This window comes from Cryptomeria japonica, chromosome 8, assembly GCF_030272615.1.
Source record: "Cryptomeria japonica chromosome 8, Sugi_1.0, whole genome shotgun sequence".
NCBI lineage: Eukaryota > Viridiplantae > Streptophyta > Pinopsida > Cupressales > Cupressaceae > Cryptomeria > Cryptomeria japonica.
The window spans coordinates 83,179,626-83,199,864 of record NC_081412.1 but is presented as its reverse complement, the minus strand read 5'-3'; the positions used below and the strand labels follow the sequence as shown (position 1 = coordinate 83,199,864).

The 20,239-nt window shown below is 35.7% G+C and overlaps 1 protein-coding gene across 3 annotated transcripts in view; it reads right to left on the bottom strand.

Moving 5' to 3' along the window:
• LOC131038465 (uncharacterized) overlaps positions 1–20,239 on the bottom strand; it is a 91,470-nt gene that overhangs the window by 24,982 nt on the left and 46,249 nt on the right. For 2 of the 3 annotated variants that reach the window (XM_059209989.1, XM_059209988.1), the window contains 4 exons: positions 6,470–6,652; positions 6,164–6,319; positions 5,954–6,002; positions 5,728–5,805 (listed from right to left, as the gene is read on the bottom strand). In XM_059209989.1, the coding sequence (XP_059065972.1) occupies positions 5,728–5,805; positions 5,954–6,002; positions 6,164–6,319; positions 6,470–6,652 (466 nt within the window). The remainder of the gene's footprint in view (positions 1–5,727; positions 5,806–5,953; positions 6,003–6,163; positions 6,320–6,469; positions 6,653–20,239) is intronic. The other variant, XR_009358735.1, reaches the window with a different exon arrangement.

Below are 20,239 nucleotides of genomic sequence, written 5' to 3'. Positions count from 1 at the left end.
TCGTGTGGCAAGCAAAAAGTTTGATGATTTTGCAAACAAAAAAAAAATCGCTCAATTAATCCCAAATAGCCGAGTTTTGTCAAGGGTCGGTCTTTTCATTTATTTTGAGAGAAACAAATTCATTCATTTTGGGACAAAAGCCTGAATTTCACTTAAGGTGGGCACTTTAAATCAGAACAATAAAATCGCACAAAACTTAGAAAATTCACGAGTTTTATAATAGGCTAGTTAGGCGTTTAAAACTAAAGGATGAAATCGCACAATTAGCCTAAAATAGCCAAACTTAAAAGGAGAGTTTAAAGTGAAATCTCATGTATCAACTGAAAGTCACACTTTTTTTATGGAATGTCCGAGTTTCATCTCAAGTCAAAAGGGGTCACTGAAATTTGCTCAGTTAGAGCAAACTGGCTGAATTTCATGTCAAGTAAGGAGGACGTTTAAAATTTAGAGCAAAATGGCCAAATTTCATGTCAAGGAAGGAGGACGTTTAAAATTTAGAGCAAAATGGCCGAATTTCATGTCAAGTAAGGAGGACATTTAAAACTAGAGCAAAATCGCGCATTTTAAATCTTGAAACCCTAATTTTGCAAAGGAGGTTTTATATTGTTTTAAAGCAAACATCTTTTGTCTTCGCCAAACAAAGCCCAACATCACCTTAAAAATTTAATAATTGTTAAATTAATTTACTTAATTTTTCAAAATGATTGATTCAGGTCAAAATTGATTGTTTACAGGTCGACGACATCACTGAAAAAGCTAAGGTCACAACTTGAAGCTCAAATTGAAGACCTGATCACGACTAAAGCCAAAAGAAAAGATGCAAGAGCACACCGCGGAGCACGGAGAAACGCACCATCACGAGATGACAAGTTGAAGTCCACCGACAAGACTGAAGACAAAAGAGCACTCAAAATGCAACAAGTGTATGCATTCTCATAAATGCACAACTGGATTTAATTCCAGAAAATCAGTTTAAAAACTGAACTGCTTTATTGTAAAAGGACTGCCTGTGGGCCCCATCTAATGAATTTAAAGTGAAGGGGGTACACAGGTCAGTTATTTCCAACTACCAGATTGACCCAAATTGATGCCAAACAGTTGTAGGTAGTTGAGAAAGTGGTTGGAAGTATAACTAAGGATTAACTAGGCATGGGTTAAAGCTGCCAAGTTTCTAGAAGGTAGATCAGGACTATTGGATGCAGTCAATCATGGCCTTTGGTTCAAATTGTAAAATCTATAAAAGGCAAGAGCCTTCTCTTGTAAAGGGTTAGATTTTAGACTCTTAGAGGTTAGAACTAGTTAGATTTTTAGGAGTTAGAAGTAGTTGCAGTTTTCAGATTATTAAAAGTAGCATAGAACTACTGCAAAAATTGTTGTAATAGCAGCTAAAATCAATATATGAACATTGATTTGGTGTTTGTTATTTTGGTTTTATTTTGTTTGCATGGTTTCCTTTCAGCTGGTTAGAATTAGAGTTCAATGATTTTGATGGTGAAATGTGGGGGGGTCTTTGATGTATTTCAGGTTCATACCATTGGGGACATGCTGATTGTAGGTCACCGTGCATGGTTAGTCTGAACCCAAAACTGTGCTTAGTTCAACTGTAGGTATTCGTTTTAGGTTGCGCCAGAATTGGGTGCCTAGATGAGTATCTCCAATCTGAAAATCCTTCATCCCCTTGGAGATTGCACTGTTCTTGACGAGTTGTGAGAGTGTCTCTAGCGAAACAAGAATTAGTTTATGGAAATCTGTCTACCTGCCGCATTAACTGTTGTTGTCACTATCCTTAAGTCTCCTAAACCCTTCCCTTTTGATTTTATTTCACAGTCTGAGAATCGCAACATTGTTGGATGCAGACCAGCTTGTTGTAAAGGCCCCTTGTGTTTCCAGCAAAACACATCAAACCACTGAGTTATCCCGCAATCATGAACTGACATTTGGAACCTTGAGGTTGTCCCATTTGATCAACTAAAACAGCATTAGGGATTTCCTTATTTCAAGAAAGGATAGGATACTCAACGAATTCTATTCTGTGTTGACCGGATGGAGTTGGTAATCCGACTTTAGCCACGTCAACAGGTTACAATCCTATGGCCAATCTTCCCTCAAGGGAAGTAGTGCAGAAAATCTTAAGCCATGACTTTATGAACCTTATATGAACCTTACAAGATCATACAAAGGATAAGTGAAGTTGCATGTGTTGGAACTACCAAAAAACAACAGAATTCTGAATGTTTTCATGTGTCCTGCCTTAAGAGGGCTCTTTGACTACATATTACACCTTATTTATAGCTACCCACACTTGATGATGAAAGGAAATTGATCCTGGAACCAGAGGCTATTATAGACATGAGAGGGGCAAAGCTAACAAACAAGGTCATTTTGGGTACTTGGTGAAATAGAAAAATTTTCTACTCGAATATGCCTCACGACTAGTGAATTTTTCATCACCTAAATCTAAAATTGCTTGAGGGCAAAATAATTAGGGAAGGAAGGACTATCATGTCCCCTCCTTTCCAAATATTATATTTATTAAAATTAAATAAAAGCATTTTTAAACACTAGCTTAATATAATAAATAATAAATATTGAATAACTATGATATTGTAATATGCAGCCCTATTTGTGCTTGAATTTTTTTGGTTTTGGAATGTATTTTGATTGTTTTTTTGCAATGTTTTCAAATGACAAATATAGTGCAGATAAATAAGAAATATTGCAACACTTTCAATTCAGTAAAAATAGATGATACCCAGAAATTATACAGCTGAAGATTCCAGATTTTATTTCTGATCTCGAAATACAATTTCTTTCCATAATAACAGCAACCCAGTTCATAAAAATGCACTACATATCTAAATTTAACAGACCCAAAAAATACAACACTGGTTTTGCTTGAGCTGCTCCCAAAAATCACCAAAATATCACTACAAAGTGAATGCCAACCCTCACAATCTGCTCCAAAGGCTACGCTAAAGGTATGCAAGGACGTGCAAGGCCAAAACACCCCAAAGCAGCAAGTGTAACCTCCTCAAAACCCTAGACACCCAACTGGAAGGTGTACATCCAGCTTGGAGGAATGAAAACCAGCAGTAAACAATTAAATCTTCTCTCAATCTCCTCCTCCTTCGGCCTTCACAAAATTGGTTCTCAAAACCTCTGTAAACTAAAATGAAAATCTCCACAACTAAGCATAATTGTGTCTCCTATATAAAAACACCAAGAAATTCTCCAGATAGTGTCTTTCAACTACGTAGAGAATGTCGTCTACAAGGGTTTTCATCCTTACAAACCAAGAAAGCAATCTTCCCCAAAAGAAACAACAATATCCAATATCAAAACTCAACATGTCCAAATGAATTCCCAAAAAAATTTATATTTTTCCCAAGATGTTCAAACCTTTTCTCCAGGCACACTTTATTAAAAAAATTCATCTCTTTTAATTCTCCAATGTCTCATTAAAAACAAAGGGCCCATATATCTAAAATAAGTTACTTTTACTTTACAATTGGCCTCCTTATAGTCTTTTATTAAATAAATTAAAATAACGATAAATTTTAATTTTAATTTAACATTATTAATTAATAACTTATCTTTATTTAATTTAAAACCCCTTGACTATATAAAATATTGAGATAGTCATCAAAACTAAACCCAACGACAATACTAAAAATAGTAATCCTGATAACTTGCCCAACCAATGCTCAAAATAGACTTACTAAAAATAGTAAGTATTGGAAGACTAACTCAAAATCACTCCAGAAAAAGGCATTCCATTCATAATTCCAATGAGAGCTCAACTAACCATCAAATACTGTCAAACTACTGGATAAACTGCCTCCAAGGTTCTCTAACCCTAACTCGATAGCCTACGGAAACCAATTGAATAGGCTAAAGGTTTCCAACTCAACTGATTAGGAAGGGAACCTTACAGATATTTCTATCAAGATTCAACTATGTATTTTTCAAGTTAAACTCATTGACCCACGTTTCATGAATAGTGGTTCACAAGAACCCATCTCTCATGAGAATGAATGGTACACTTAGCACTCATTGCATCTAGGTGATGCTCATAGAGATGAAGCATTGGGCCTTCCCGGGAGGTTACCCATCCTAGTATTACAATTCAAGCACACTTAACCATGGAGTTTCCTCTAAGGTTAAGCCCACTTAACCATGGAGTTTCCTCTAAGGTTAAGCCCACTTAGCTTGCTACCCCTTTTGCAAAACCTTCAGCAAGTGTTCTGCCTTATGAAACATTCATTATAGAGCCCCTTTAGCTCATCAATTGATAAGTAGAAGATATTTTCCACAGCAAGTCAAATTCTGATATTGCTACTTATCAATTTTGAATAATATATAAAAATAAAACATAATAAAAATAATTCAAATTATGGCACCAAATTTGGAACCCGTGGGCCATAAAAGGAAAGGTACATTTACAACTTATTACTGCTCTCACAGCCCATCTGATTTCATACTTTCCAGTTTGCAATTTTAAGCTATAGTACTACAAGCCAGAAAGAATGAAAACCCTTGAAAGCCATTCAGAGGTTAGGATGAAAACCCTTCAAGGCCATTCAAAGGTTAGGATGGAAACCCTATCCTCATGCTCAACCATTCTGGCAGTTATTGCAATACACTGATCAGAGGTATTAATTGGACATTTTTAGGGTTTGAAGCTGATTAAACAATATTCATCCAAACGCCATTGGAGGGAGGTCATTGTCAATCAACACCAAGCAGATTCCCAAGGATTACAACCAGATCCGGAGGCTGATCACCATTATTTGTTACAGAATTTTAGGACTGATTTGGTGCAACTACAAGGACACCTAGACCATACTGTCACATCAGCCATTGTACAACAATTACTTCTGCAAAACCACTTTTACCATCTGTTGCTGCTGGTCACAGCCCTGTAACAGATTCATAATTGTTAGCCACTCCTGTACATTTCCATTACAGTCAACACGGAAGGGTGATTGCCCAGATTCAATCATGATCACCTAAATCTGGTCAGGATAGCCCAGATCTGATCACAAGACAGTAAAAAAGTTCATGTAAAATGATACTCTTTTCTACACCTTAAGGATCTCTTGCAAGTCCAGTGAATTACATTTTAATATTTTATCTGATTGTAAGCCACAATAAAGATATAAGACTTGCTGTGTAAAGGTTTGAGTGATATATAGTGTCAATCATTAGAGTTTAACAACCTCCCATTTGATTCTAAGATCTGATTGCCAGCAGTGTTGTTATTTATTTCATTTCCATCTGTTAATTAGTATAATAAGAAGTAAACCCACACTGGTTATTTCAATTGGAGTCCATTAACAGTCTACAGAATATATATGCAAAATAACCAAAAAAAAAAAAAGAGAACCGAGGACAGCACATTTTACCAGGCAGTCTCTTAGACTTTATAAAAATGTGAAAGTAACACATTCACACTTCAACATGAATTGAAACATGAGTGATCAATTTTACCATGCAATCCAGTAGTTGATGCAATTCCAAAAGTAGCATTCAAATTAGCACAGATAGAAGAATAAATTCACGTATTCCAGCTAATCAAGAGGAATGAAAATGTGAAAGTAACATTTTCACAAATAAACACAGATTGAAGCATAAATGATCAATTTTACCTGGTAATCCAAGAGTTTCTGCAATTGTGAAAGTAACATATTCAGACTTAGCATATAGAAGCATGAATTATCACTTTACCTGTCAATCCAAGAGGCACGCACCTTGCTCTAGCTCCTTCTGTCCTAGATTTCTCAGTGAAGTTTGATGAAAGTGAAGCTTCACAAACACAAAGGAATTGTACCTTGAGTGTGGCAGAACATGTTATCATAAACAGGAACCAAACACATAGCATTGCCAAAAAGGACATATGTATCACATACAGTTGAACAGTACAGGTTGAATTTCAAAATTCAAAAATCCTCACCACTTACTAATTTGCCACACGTTTTTCTCTTGGTTACAACATTTTTACCCTATCGACAACAAAAAGGAAAACCAAACGCATATGAGTTGAACAAGCTATACGATCACTAATTTCAAGGTCAAAAAATCTACAGAAAGAAGGAATGATGTAGCTAAAATAAATCAATTTTCTTTAATGTTTCAGATTATATATTGGCAAAGGAAGACATACAGGCTCTTTATTAGGTTCTCCAACACCAGCAGCTTGTCCGGTATCAGATAGTTCTGCACCCTTGTTCTCTTCATTAATTTTAATAGTTAACTTTGCCGAATTTACAGTCTCAAAGACAGAACTTGTCTGTTGAGTGGCAAGTCTACTCCGTGCCTTCTGTGAATGAAATAGATATAATGATTTCAATGTGTTAAAGCATGTTGCATTTATGTATAAGTACAAAAATGAAAAAGTTGATTAGATAAGGAATGCAAATTCAGATGGAAAGAGAAGTGGGCTGAGAAAAAAAATGATTGAAAGATATACCGTAGCATGAGATGCAAGGAGATTTGTTTTGTTTGTTTCGATCTGTTCACATTTAGTTTTTTCCAAGCTATCAGAGTCCTCAGCACAATAGTTCTCATCTTTTATGTTGTCTTCATCATCTTCAGAGATTGAATAACCATTTGATTCTTTTTCACTACTACATTCTCCAATTTTTGTTTCCACCTGGACAAATAAACGATTATTACAAAAAAAGCAAAAGCCATTCTAAAATTAAGTACCTAGGCTGAAAAGAAGATATCCGTTCCCCCAAACAACAAACAGATGGAACTTCTAAAAGTACAAACAGAACTTGTAACAACATTAAATAGGCTGAAATCAATCCATCTGATAAAGCATATAGAGCTAAATACCTTGTACTGATGCTTCCGATTCAGCACAAAACATAAAATGGATTAAAGTCAATGTATCTGGTATGGCAACAAATAAGGCAAAATGTCATCAAAAAGAATAAAAATTCATTCACAAAGCCAGCTTATTCAGAATTTTCAGATGTCATATTTCAGGTTATCCAAAAGCCATGACAATTTGGGGTCAATATCTTTTTTTCATAATAACCAAAACCAGAAACACGGTGTAGAAATTATAAGCATGAAAACAGCTACCCTGTAACTAAAAGATACATGCTCTCTTGTGCTTAGAGAAGCATCACAGGTATCTTCATGATTGCAATCTTACTCAAGCACAAGCACCAAGGTCAGGTAATGATCAAACTATATCATGTAATGATCTCCAATCCACAATGGTAGGTCTGTTGATCATGATCGAACCTTCTATAGCGACGGAACCCTTAAATAGGGGGAGTATTGAAAAATGTCATCGATGTCAAAGGTAAGAAGACAATAATGTTATTAATGACAAAAGTATATGGACGAGATTATCATTGATGTCGAAGCTGTATGAGCGAGATTGTTGGTGTGATTGCCATTGATGTCGAGGAGTTCATAGATCGAAGATTGTTGGTATGATTGTCATTGATGTCAAGGAGTTCGTAGATCAAAGATTGATAGACGAAATAGTTGTCATCATTGTCATTGATGTCAAATGAGATCTTTGTCAATGTGCTCTCAAATAAATCGTCAAAGGTAAATATAAATATGTATAAATCGCCATTTTAGGTGGTTAACGATTGATGTGTATGACAGTAATTAATAAGTTAATATGGCAGTGTTAATGAGCTAATATGACAACAACTATATCTAATAAAGAGCAGCCTTGTGTGAAGAAAGGTATATATAATCAAGACAAAGGCATATGAATATAAATAAAGATAATATCACAGTCAGGAATAATTATGAGAGATTAGCATTCGTATGACAATGAATGTTTTTGAAAATAGCACATAAGACAAAATCCCACATATAGACAAATCTTGTCTTATATAAATGGCTAAGTTACCGGCTTCACCTGTCTAGAGCCCCTGACACGGACCGGGTCTGCGTGGGTCCTGGTTCGCGTTGGGTTCGTGACTGGTTCGTAAATGAAATTGCCTCTCTTGAGAAGATATAAAGAGAGTGTTGTGTGAGAGATGGAAAGAGTGTGTTGAACTAGAGTTATATCATCTATACACCAGCAGATACAAGCATACGAACAGCAGATTTTAAGAAGTATATATGCAGATTTTATGAAGGATTTATGTGCAATATTATAGAAGATTTATGAGCAGCCTTATAGTAGATTTTTGAAGGTCTTATGAGCAGGTTCATGAAGAAGTCATGAGCTTATTATGAGTATGTATATGGCATATGCAGACTTGAAAGAGGTATAAACAGATTTGTGAAGGGGGTTTCAGGCAAGGTTAAAAAGAAGACTTTGGAGTAGAGTTATGAAGCATATTGGAAGAGTTTTGAGCAGACTTATATGGTGGATCTAATCATAAGTATGAGCATATTCATGAGAGATTTCAAGGCAGAACTGTGAAGAGTGTTTTTAGAGAAATGTTTTGAACAAGCTTGTAAAGGAGTTTTTCAAGAAGACAAAGACTGTGTTGTGTTGAGGTATAGTGCGTCATATAGGAGAGGTCAGTGCTTCCTATAGGAGAGATCGGTGTCTCTCGCTAAGTTGGTGCTTAACTATGGGGGTTGATGCCTATGAATTGAGGGGATTGCTGTCACCTATGGGTTTAGCCTACAAAGTTTGTAAAAGTGAATTTATATTAGCAAGATTTTTGCCATGGTTTTCTCTCATAAGGGTTTCCACGTAAATCGGGTGTTCTACTTGTGTTGTGTAATTGTTGCATCTTATGTTGTTGATGTTTGTGAAATTGATATGTTGATTGTTAAGTTGAAAAAGTAAAAGATTGTATCATACTAATTCACCAACCCCCTCTCAGTGGAATTGTGTGCTCTTGAAGGAGCTTATTTTGTGACAGATGGACTTAACATTCAGTCACTTCAGATTTTCTGCAATTTTTTAAGTGGTAAAATGTTAAGAATTTGATCCTAAGACCTATGACTTTAAGGAGGAATGGTGTACCTCATTCACATGTAAGTGAAAGTCGCTTTGTGACTTCAGAATCTACACTTCATCATAATGCTCATCGTACTCCTTAATACAGCAAAAAAAAAAGGTTCTATGGAATAAATCAGCAAACCAAAAAAAATCATGATTTACTCAGGAAAAAATTGAGTTCGGATTTTCAAAAAAGTAAAAGAACACTATGCAGCTGGCCAAATTTGCAAAAAAGCTACAGTTAGGGTTCCCAAAAACAATTTAAAATGCAAGCGAAAGGTCAAAATCACAATTTCATGTTTTGGGGCAATTTTTTATGATTTAAATGCAATTAAATTAGTTTAACTCACTCACAAAATTTTACTAAAGAACTTGGCAACAGTGATTTTTGGTTTATATCTGATACCCATAGATGAAAAAATCTGCAAAAAATCCTTTAACTCCCGATTTTTTGCGAGTCATTTATGGCAATGATTTAATCTGCAAAAAAATCAGGGCAATTTATTGAAAAAAATCACAAAAAATCAGGAGAAAAACTCAAATAAATCTACAATAATTATTTGTCAGGTATTCTTTTGCTGATTACTATCATGCAATTGATTACATAACCTTGCACCTCGCCATTTGCGAATCAATTAGTGTAATTGTGTACCTATCCACAACAAGTTAAAAATAGGTGCCTTCAAGGGATGTGGCATCTTTGTGGGAAGAATTTGAATCCTTTGGGTGTATGTGTGAGGAAAACTTCAGTATGGTGTTTTTGAATGATATGGTAGTTTCATGTGGAAGTCTCATGCTTCTTGAACCATGTTCTTGACACTGAAGGTATGTTGTGAAAGCTGACAAAGTTCATCAATGTGTATGAGATGAGCTCATAATTTGAAAGGCTTTGTGTGCACATGCCAATGCCAGCTATTGAACAAACTACAAAGTATTTATTTTATGGAAGATGTGAAGTAGAGGAGAACTTTAATTCTACAAAAAGGAGATTAAAGGAATGCAAATCCTCTATAATATGTATTGAACTCAAATTCATTTAGAGGTTGCACTTATTTTTTGGTATATGATATGCATTTAACGCAAACTTTGGTTTATATATGATGGAAAACAGTAATATGTTCTACAAATTGAGTGTATATGTGTGTTTTTCAAGAATATTCTAAGAATTATATATTTTCAAATGTTCGATAAATTTGCCGAGTTTTTGCTGATTTTTTCCCGATTTTTTGCCGAGTCCCGAGTTTTCAAAAATTTTGGGCCAAAAGAGTTATTGCCGAGTAAGATTTTTTCATCTTTGGTTTATATAGCAATTTTGTTTTTGACAAAAAACTTGAGCTGCGATGTGAGTCACAATTACTCACAATTATTGTTTCTATGCTATGTAACTTGGAGCCTTCATCCTCTAATAAAAGGTAAAGCAAAATACTAGTGGCCACAAAATTCATCCCTTCTCCTTAAATAGAATTTCTCTGTGTTACCCCGAGTTTTTGTGATGGGGGGACACATTTCTAAGTCCCCAATTTTTCGAGCCATTTTTAGGGATGGCCAATGGACCACTATATTAAAATTAGGAAAAATTCTAAATATATAGGGAAATTTTAAGTATTCATATAATAACAGGGATAGAGCATGCATATATACATTATAGAACCTTAATATATAACATTTGTGTTAAATTGAGAGTTCACATGAGAGTCTGAGTCAAACAAATTAGCAAAATTCAAACCTTAATTCAAATTGCTTTCACAATTCATTGTCAATATGAATGTGATATTAAAAAATAGCATACAAGCTATAACAAAAATGACCAAAGGGTACAAGTTTCACTTTCCATTACGATATGAAAATAGAAAAAAAAAAGTACGCTACTACCCCTAATCTGCATCTCTCAACACTACATTAAAAAATTGCTCTTCCTACAAACCCTAGTGTAACTCTTTTACTTTTCACCTAAGTTACCGGTTCAGGCACGGGTTTGGGTTCGCCGGTACGGCAAAATTTTGAAAAGGGGTTTGGGTTTGTTTGGGTTCATTAGTACAAAAACATGTAAATTTTTTTTTTTAATATATATATATATATATATATATTTTGATATTTGTGAAGCCTATAAGGCTATAAGCATGAATTAAAATTTGCATGTCACATAGCATCATATAAACAACAAAACAAACATAAACTTGTAATCATAGCATCTTCAACCTGCTCTCATAAAAATTTTGTTTGCAACACAAATGAGGTGAAATGAGTCAATAAAATGTTTTAGAAGTCAATTTTAGGTTATAATTTTCACTTTTTACAAGGTGGAATTGAAAAAAAAATTAAATTTGCATTGTTTTTTGACTTTACGGGCCGCCCAGCCGCTCGGGTTCAACTGGGTCCGCCCGAGTTCGACTGGGTTCGACCCCGGGTTTGACTAGGTTCGACCAGGGTCGAACCCACTCTGGGTTTTTCGAACCCTGGTCGAACCGGACCCGTACCACGAACCCAGTCGAACCCAGACCCGTACCAGGGGGGCCCAGAGGCGAACCCGATAACCTAGCTTTTCACAGATAAAACATGGAATGAAATAAAATGAAGCCCTTTTTACTCATTTAGAGCGACCAAGGACATTGAGGACATACAAAATTTTAAAAGAAAATTGTGTTTGAATGTTTTATTTAATGGATTGTTGAACTTTATGCCAAGGACGTAGCATAAAGCCCAACCGTACCCACTTAACGGGGAGGTTTCTTTCTTTTTTTTGCTCCAATTGGGGACAGCCTGGGGACATCTCTATGGCATCCCCATGTCCCTAGGGCGTCCCAAAAACAAGGACGCATCCCTAGTTTTCCTTGGAATTTCTCCTTATAACTCCTTTAAGAAAAAGACGAGACCCATAAGAGATTTGTGCATAAGAAAATTATAACCCTCTAACAGATTGAAGGAGACATCTAAGCAAACTCAAAAATCAATAATGAAATACACATAATTGATAATCACTCTTAAGTAGGGTAACATGTACCATTGTAGGTGTCTTTGTGCCAACAACACATCAATTGGCCCTCACAACAGTTAGAGATATAGGTATGCCCAAAATGAGTAGCAAATTTCTTCACCCACCTATCCTAATGTTCAAACCTATGTCCCAAAAAGCCTTTCCAATGTTGAAAATTCTCAAAAATTCATGGAGAAAGCAAAGACTTCCACAATCCATCAATTTCTAGTTGTACTTCAAGAATTTCAGATAGTTTCTAGAGTTAGAACTATTAAAGTAATATTGTAGGTCTAGTTTATAATGGTCAATCAAGTCATTACAATATCCTTTAGGAATATTCTTTACTCTTTTAATTAAGTTATTTTCCTTTTGCTTTCTTAGTTGTCAATATTATCCCTTACTTATAAATCGTTTGTAACTCTTTATAAGCTAAGTTACTGGTTCGGGTACAGATTCGCAGATTCGGCAAAAAAAAAAAAAATCTCGGGTACCGGTATGGGTACGTCCTGTTGTGCCTTGCACACACTCCCCGTCGTCGACAGGGTCCCCCTCCCTTTCTTTTTGTTGTTTGCCTCGTCGAGGTCCAGAGTAGAAGTTTTGCATGTAGGCGGAGTGGATAGAAACAATGAGAAATTTGAGCTTGGAGAAGATGATTCAAACTGAAATTGAGCTAGCCTGAGTCATAAGTCCTAAAGATTTCGCACCTCAAAAATAGGGATTTGACGAGCAGCCTGAACGCATTGAAATGTTGATTGCAATTCCTTTTGCAAGGGAAAATGGAACAAAGAAGAACCTAAGGCAAAAATGCAAATGTTGACACAAAAAGAAAACAAGTCAAAATCTTGCAAAAATGCCAAAATATCCGAAGTTTGTCAAAATCTTGCAAAAATGCCAAAATGGCCGAAGTTTGTCAAAATCTCGCAAAGATGCCAAAATGGCCGAAGTTTGCAAAAATGCCAAATTGGCCGAAGTTTGCAAAAATCTCGCAAAAATGCCAAAATGGCCGAAGTTTGCAAAAATCTCGCAAAAATGCCAAAATGGCCCAAGTTTGCAAAAATCTCGCAAAAATGCCAAAATGGCCGAAGTTTGTCAAAATCTTGCAAAAATGCCAAAATGGCCGAAGTTTGCAAAAATGCCAAAATGGCCGAAGTTTGCAAAAATCTCACAAAAATGCAAAAATGGCCGAAGTTTGCCAAAATCTCGCAAAAATGCAAAAATGGCCGAATTTAGCGAATTGTGAAAAAGGGAACTTTAAGTGAAAAAGTGAAAAGGGACTTTCTTGCATTTTGCTTCAAAAAGCCTAACTTTTCCCTTTAAGTGGCACAATTTTAAATCAAAAAGTGAAATGAAGTAAAGGGGATTCAAATTGTTTTAAAAAGCAAACACCTTTCATCTTCACCGAAACAAAGCCTGACTTTACCCTATAAATTTAATATTTGTTTAATTTATTTAATTTTACGAGGGGATTAATTCAAGTCGAAATTGATTGTTTGCAGATCGACGTTGTCAGGAAGAGTTAAAGTGGCAACCTAAAACGCAAATTGGAGACATAATCGCGATCAAAGCCAGGAAAGCAAAGATGCAGAGCGCAAGATGAAAACGACAATCACGAGGAAACGCGCCACCACTAAACCACAAAGTTGAAGTCCCCCAGCAAGACCAAAGACAAAGAACACTGAGAATGTTACAAGTCTATGCATTCTCAGAAATGCACAGCTGGAATTAATTCCAGAAAATCTGTTGCAAAACTGAAATTGTTTAATGTACATGACTACCTGTGGGCCCTATCTAATGTATTTAAAGTGAGGGGACATAGGTCAGTTATTTCCAACTACCTGATTGGCCGAATTAATGCCAAATAGTGGTTGGGAGGATAACTAAGGATTAAATAGGCATGGGTTAAAGCTGCCAAGTTCTAGAAGGCAAATCAGGGCCCTTGGATGCAATCAATCCTGGCCTCTGGTTCAATTTGTAAAATCTATAAAAGGCAAGATGCCTCTCATTGTAAAGGGTTAGAGTTTTTGTAGAAGGTGTAATGTCCCCTAATAAATAAGTTGCAAAAAGTAAATTCGAAACAATATTAATTATTTTATATTAATATTCCATTCATAGATTAATATAAATAATTAATATTATTAAAGCATTGTTGAATAAAGTGGAATAAACACCATAATTATTTAACTAATAGTTCTCAACTATTATTTAAATATAAAGTAGTTTCCTACGAGAAATAATAAAACCAACTTATTTTGAGAATAAAGGCATGACATTGCATTCGACATTTATGCCTGGAGAAATATTTGGAAGATTTTTGGTAGTTTCTGAAGAATTTGTCTGAGGACAAGAGACAAAAAAAAAAATGATTCTTTTCATCAAAATTTGAAGTTTGGCCTATTGGAATTGTTGAAAAAAATTAAAAAGGAGACCATTGTCTGTGCCGCCTTTGACAGTTGATACAAATATTTTATCTGTGCCCGATAACTATTGTGAGAAGCGGCAATCTCTTAATTAATGTTTGTGAAGAATGGCACGATTATTCTAGAAGTAGCAGCGATCAATTGATGGACATAATAATATGCGGAATGGCCGATAAAAGGTGTGAAGCGGTAGACGAAAGAGAAAACGCGTGAGCAGCGTAATTAATCTTTGTGACGTGAAAAGCCGCCTAAGCTCTTTCCGCTAAGATAATCGAATCAGCCTGCTACAGCCACACGACAATCTCCTTGTGAAGCTTTAATTCCGTGAAAGTCCGAAGCTTTAATTATGTCAATTATTCAAACGGAGTCATTAGAGGGGATACGTGTTTGTTTGCGGTTTGTTATCGAAGGATCGAAATAGCAACTACGGGCTCGAATCTTTCCCTGCGGAGATCACCAGAGCATTCAACAATTGATCTAAGGATTTCTAAAAGTTCCAGGTGCACAATAAAAAGAAATTCTCTTACCAGTTTCTTGATGGAATATTTAATAAACTGTTATCGACTTCCTTGAATAATGATTGTTCAAGTTTATGTTGGCAAATGCTATGTCTATCAGTAATTATGAAAATAGAATTAGAGTCATTGTGCATTGAACAAATAGGGAAGACTCCAAATAAAAATACTGTATGATGATGTTCCTTTGTATTCCAATAATCCACCATCGACTGTGTTGTACAAATAAATTTATGTTATATCCTGGGTTATACAACTATCTGCAATCAAATCCTAGTTAAGGAACTTTACAGAAGGTTAGATTTTAGAAGTTAGATTATTAGGAGTAGCATAGAATTGCTGAAGAAATTGTTGTAATGGCAGCTGAAGCAAATATATGAACATTGAACATGGTGTTTGTTGTCTTTGTTTTCTTCTGTTTGCATGGTTTCCCTTCAGTTGGTTAATTAGAGTTCAATGATTTCAATGGAATAATGTGGAGGGTATTTGATGCATTTCAAGTTCATACCATTGGGGACTTGCTGATTGTAGGTCATCGTGCATGGTTAGTTTGAACCTTACCTGTGCTTAGTTCAATCGTATGTATCCGTTTTAGGCTGCACCAAAGTTGGGTGCCTAGATGAGTATCTCCAGTCTGAAAATCTTTCATCCCCTTGGAGATTGGATTGTTCTTGTCAAGTTGTGAGGATGTCTCTAGCGAAACAAGAATCAGTTTATGGAAATCTATCTACCCGCAACACTAGTCATTCCTATCGTTGCACTTAGGATCCCTAACCCTTCCCTTTTGATTTTATTTCCCAGCTTGAGAATCGCAACATCGTTGGATGCAGAACAACTTGTTGCAAACGTAAGTCCTTTGTGTTACCAGCAAAACACATCAACCGCTGAGTTATCCCGCAGTCATGACCTGACATTTGGAACCTTGAGGTTGTCCCCTTTGATCAACTAAAACAGCATTAGGGATTCCTTACACAAGAGAGGATAGGATACTCAGCAAGAACATTCTATTCTGCATTGACCGGAGAGAGTTGTAGCAATACGATTTTAGCCACGTCAACACGTCCGTATATATATATGTGTGTGTGTGTTCAAACATCAAAATTATAAAATATAATTATATAATTTATAAACTATCACTACCGTTATTGATTATTACAATGATACAATCCATACAAAAATGAAACATACAATGTGACTTTCCATACGTAAATCATAAATCATAAATCCATAATTGCCAATGCCAATAAATATTCATATATCGCAAATGTAATCAGTAATAACTAAAGTCTAATCTCATGTTAAAAAAATATTTTAAAAAGTGTTTTTTTAATTTTTTTTGTGTTTTTATGACCCGTGGGCCCCGTTTTGGGAACCCACAGGCCTGTGTTCTCCTGGGTTCCACCCGGGTTCTCCCTGGGTTCCACCTAGGTCCTACCCAGGTGGATGGGCAGGACCCACAAAGAACCCATCCACCTGGGCAGGACCCAAGTGGAACCCAAGGATAACCCGGGGAGAACCAGGACCGAGCAAGAACCAAGACCTGGACCCAGCCTAAAATGCCAAGAACTGGCATATTAGTTTATAAGTAGTCTTTCGCTCTTTGTTATTATCAAATATCTCAATAATCATTTTGTGTTACAACTTTTTGTAATATGGTATCAAAGCTTGGGTTTTTTATAACCTCAATATCAGTGAAGGTGAATTGACCAACAAACTATTGCGGATAGTGATGGTTGTGGATCACTAGTTGCACAATGATTTATCAAAAGGATGCAAGGAATTGAAAGGCATTGTCAAGGGCTTTTGCCAATTTATTTTTTAAATTTATGGGTCTACAGTCTTTGTGTCTAGGGCATCATGTTTTGTCTAAAGGAGTTTATTAGGCAATTTTTTCATAAAAATTGTGGATTTTCTCTTTGAATTTGCAGATTTTCCCTATTAAGAATCATACCAAGTTTTATCAAGAAAATCGTGTGTTCTTCCTGGAAATCACGTTGTTTATAATCTTCAAATTCATGTCCTTTTTTCTTTGAAAATCGCTAATTTTTAGTGAGAAAATCACAGATTTTTATTGAAAAAATTGCGACAATGGGATCTTCGAAAAAATGATTTACCACAAGGACGTTGTAGAGAATTGAAAGGCGTCATCAAGGGTTTTTACTGATTTTTTAAAACATTTGTGGATCTACCAACAAAATAGTGGACTTTGTCTCTAGGGCATCACTTTTTGTTTGAAGGAGTTTATTTAATGGATTTTCTCTTTAAATTTGCAAATTTTTCCGGAACGGTTTAAACCACACGCTAAGCTTACACTTCTAGGCTTAAAAGTGTTAAACATCCAGAGTTGACTAACATTTTCTAGGCTTAATATGTTGCTTAATGTGTGTGATCACACTAAGAATACACTTCTAGGCTTAAAAGAGCGAAATACTCAGAGTTGACTAACATTCTCTAGGCTTAATATGTTGCTTAGTGTGTGTGGTTTAAGGCTGGCCAATTTTTCCTTGTTAAAAATTGCACCAAGTTTTGTCAAGACAATTGCATGTGTTCCTACAAGAAATCGCTTTTTTAATCTTCAAATTCGTCCTTTTCTTTGAATTCTCAGTGAGAAAATCACAACTACAGATTATTCAAAAATTGCAACATGTTCTGCAAATTCTTGGCGATTTTTAAAGTAAAATTGCACCTATTTTGGTAGATCTTTTAAACCCGTGACAACTCGACAGCACACATGATAGGAAATTGACCAGTTTTTTTGATAATTTTCTTGCAATGTTTTGATTGCAGGACAACTTTTTGGTCATGGCTGGAACGAGTTTTTTGATGATTTTTGAACAAAATTGTGGATTTCAAAATCTTTTCGTCACACCTAGGATTTTTGGGCAATTTTCAAAACTGATTGTGCTAGGTTTTTTCATTTTTTGACAAAATCATGGATGCATAAAGTTTTTGACCTAGGGTTTCTTTTGTGACAGCAAGATTTTAATTTTTTATGATTTTGTATTGCAGGAGGATTGCTTCATTATCCAATATCATGTTGGAAGGAAGCCAACACTTCACTTGCAAGAATTATAACAATTGGAAACAGCAAATGCTCAGGTCTTTGAGTGCAGGTGCCTCAATCGTATCGCCCTCGATATTGGCACTTGACCAACAATTGAAAGTAAAGACTAGGACAAGTTTGATGAGTGTAATCATGAAGCCATCATGTTAATTAAGTTATTAGTCACAACGAAATGCTTCATGTTAATGAAGTTATTAGTCACAAACGAAATGCTTCCAGAGGTTTCATCAGGCAAAACCTCTATGGAGATTTAAAAGCATCTGTGAGACTTGCACAAGACATCAAATAAAGGCAAGGCCTTCTTCCTTGAATATATGTTGTTTTCAATCATGATGGATGAGAAGATCTCTTTAAAGGATCATTTGACAAAGGTCAAGGACATTTGCAATCAATTGGAAGCCATAGGTTGCAAGATAGAAGAAGGTATGATCAACATAATATTGAAAATCTTACGATGGACCTATGAACATTTCATTGAAATACTCAACATCACATCTACCATTGTTGACCTAAAATTTGACGATTAATGCAACAAACTCTTGTAGCAAGACAAATGGAAAAAATAGTTTGGCAACAATGACAATACACAGAGGTCGAATAGGCCTTCGCAACCACAGACAATGGCAAAGGCAGTTGGCCTCAAAAGAAAGCTAAAGGGAATTGTAAATTTACTTCATAGAATCTGAAAAATATCACATCATTATTGTGGTAAACTTAGTCATATGAATAAGCACTACAAAAAGAGGTTGGCTAATCCAAAATCCAACCAAGGAGGGCCTCCCAAAAAGGCTCATGTCATAGAGCATTATGAGCAAGAGTTTGCTTTCTATGCCTTCACGGCCAAGCGATCAAGAGATCAATCAAATTCATCTATGTGGTACATTGATTTCAGAGCATCTCAACATTTTACTCAAGGGAAGAATTGGTTCGAGTGCATGACTTGCTCAAATTCAATAAGCTTTGTTGGTGTTGAGGAGTATATACTTGTTAGCAAAGGCAATGTTTAGATAACCTCTGGAGGGAAAAATATGATTTTGTTCAATGTATACTATGTGTCGAGCATGGAGCTCAATTTGCTCTTAGTGAGTCAAAATTATGCATCACTATCTCAAGTTGGATGTCCATTTTTGCGCACACAAATGCTATAGTGTTAACAAAGAGTCCAAGAAAACCATCGCAATTGGCCTAGAAGATCATGGGTTCTATGGACAAATTGACACTAGTGAAGTTCAGGAGCATGCATTGCCAGCCAAGAGTTCATCTACTATAGGTACTCTTTGGCATCAGCATTAGGGCATCTCAACCAATCTTATCTCTCTCTGTTGGCTTGGGTTAATATTGTAGAAGCTTTACCTGAAATCCAACAGAAGATACAGGGTGTTTGCAAAGCTTGCCAAGCAAGGAAGCAGCACAAAACGACATTTGAGGAAGGACAAACTTGGAGAACACAGAGGATCCTTCAGGTGGTTCATGCATATGTATGTGGACGGGGACCAATGAATATGGCATCAATCACTGGTACCAAGTATTTTCTCTTGTTAATTGATGATTTCAAAGGAAAATGTGGATTTTTTAATTTAAGTCAAAATCAGATGTGTTTAAGGAATTTCAAAAGTTCAAATCATTAGTAGAAAATGAGTATGGTTGTTCAATAATCACTCTTGGGTTTGATAATGGAGGTGAATTATGTTCAAATGAATTCAATAACTTTTGTCCTAAACACAAGATAAAACAACAATACACTACACCTTATAATCCACAAGAAAATGGACTAGTTGAAAGAAGGAACCATACTAATATGGAAATGACCTGATGTATGTTGGAGAATAGGAGTGTTTCCAAGAATTTTTGGACTAAAGTAGTTTACATTGCAATTTATCTTCTCAATAGGTCTACAACACAAACAATCAAGGAGAAGACCCCAGAGGAAGCTTGATCTAGGAGGAAACCGAGAGTGGGCCATCTTAAGGTTTTTGATTCTACTGCATATGTCTAGATTCTAGATGCAAAGAGGACCAAGTTGGACTTAAAGAGTCAAAAGTTAGTGCTCACAAGGTACAATGACAATCATAAAGCCTATAGACTAATTGACATTGACATTGATTGCTTGACATTCAATAGGGATGTTGTGATCGATGAAGAAGTTGGGCCTTTTCAGCTCTCTTCTAACATAAAGCTTACTAAAGATCAGCCTATCAAGGCTAAAGATTTAGGTGTCTAACTTCAATTAACCACACCTGAAGGGGGGACTTATGATTCTTAACATGTAGAATCTCCCAAGCAAAAGTACAAGTACCAGTATCAAAATATTTTCTTCAAGCAAACCTGGAT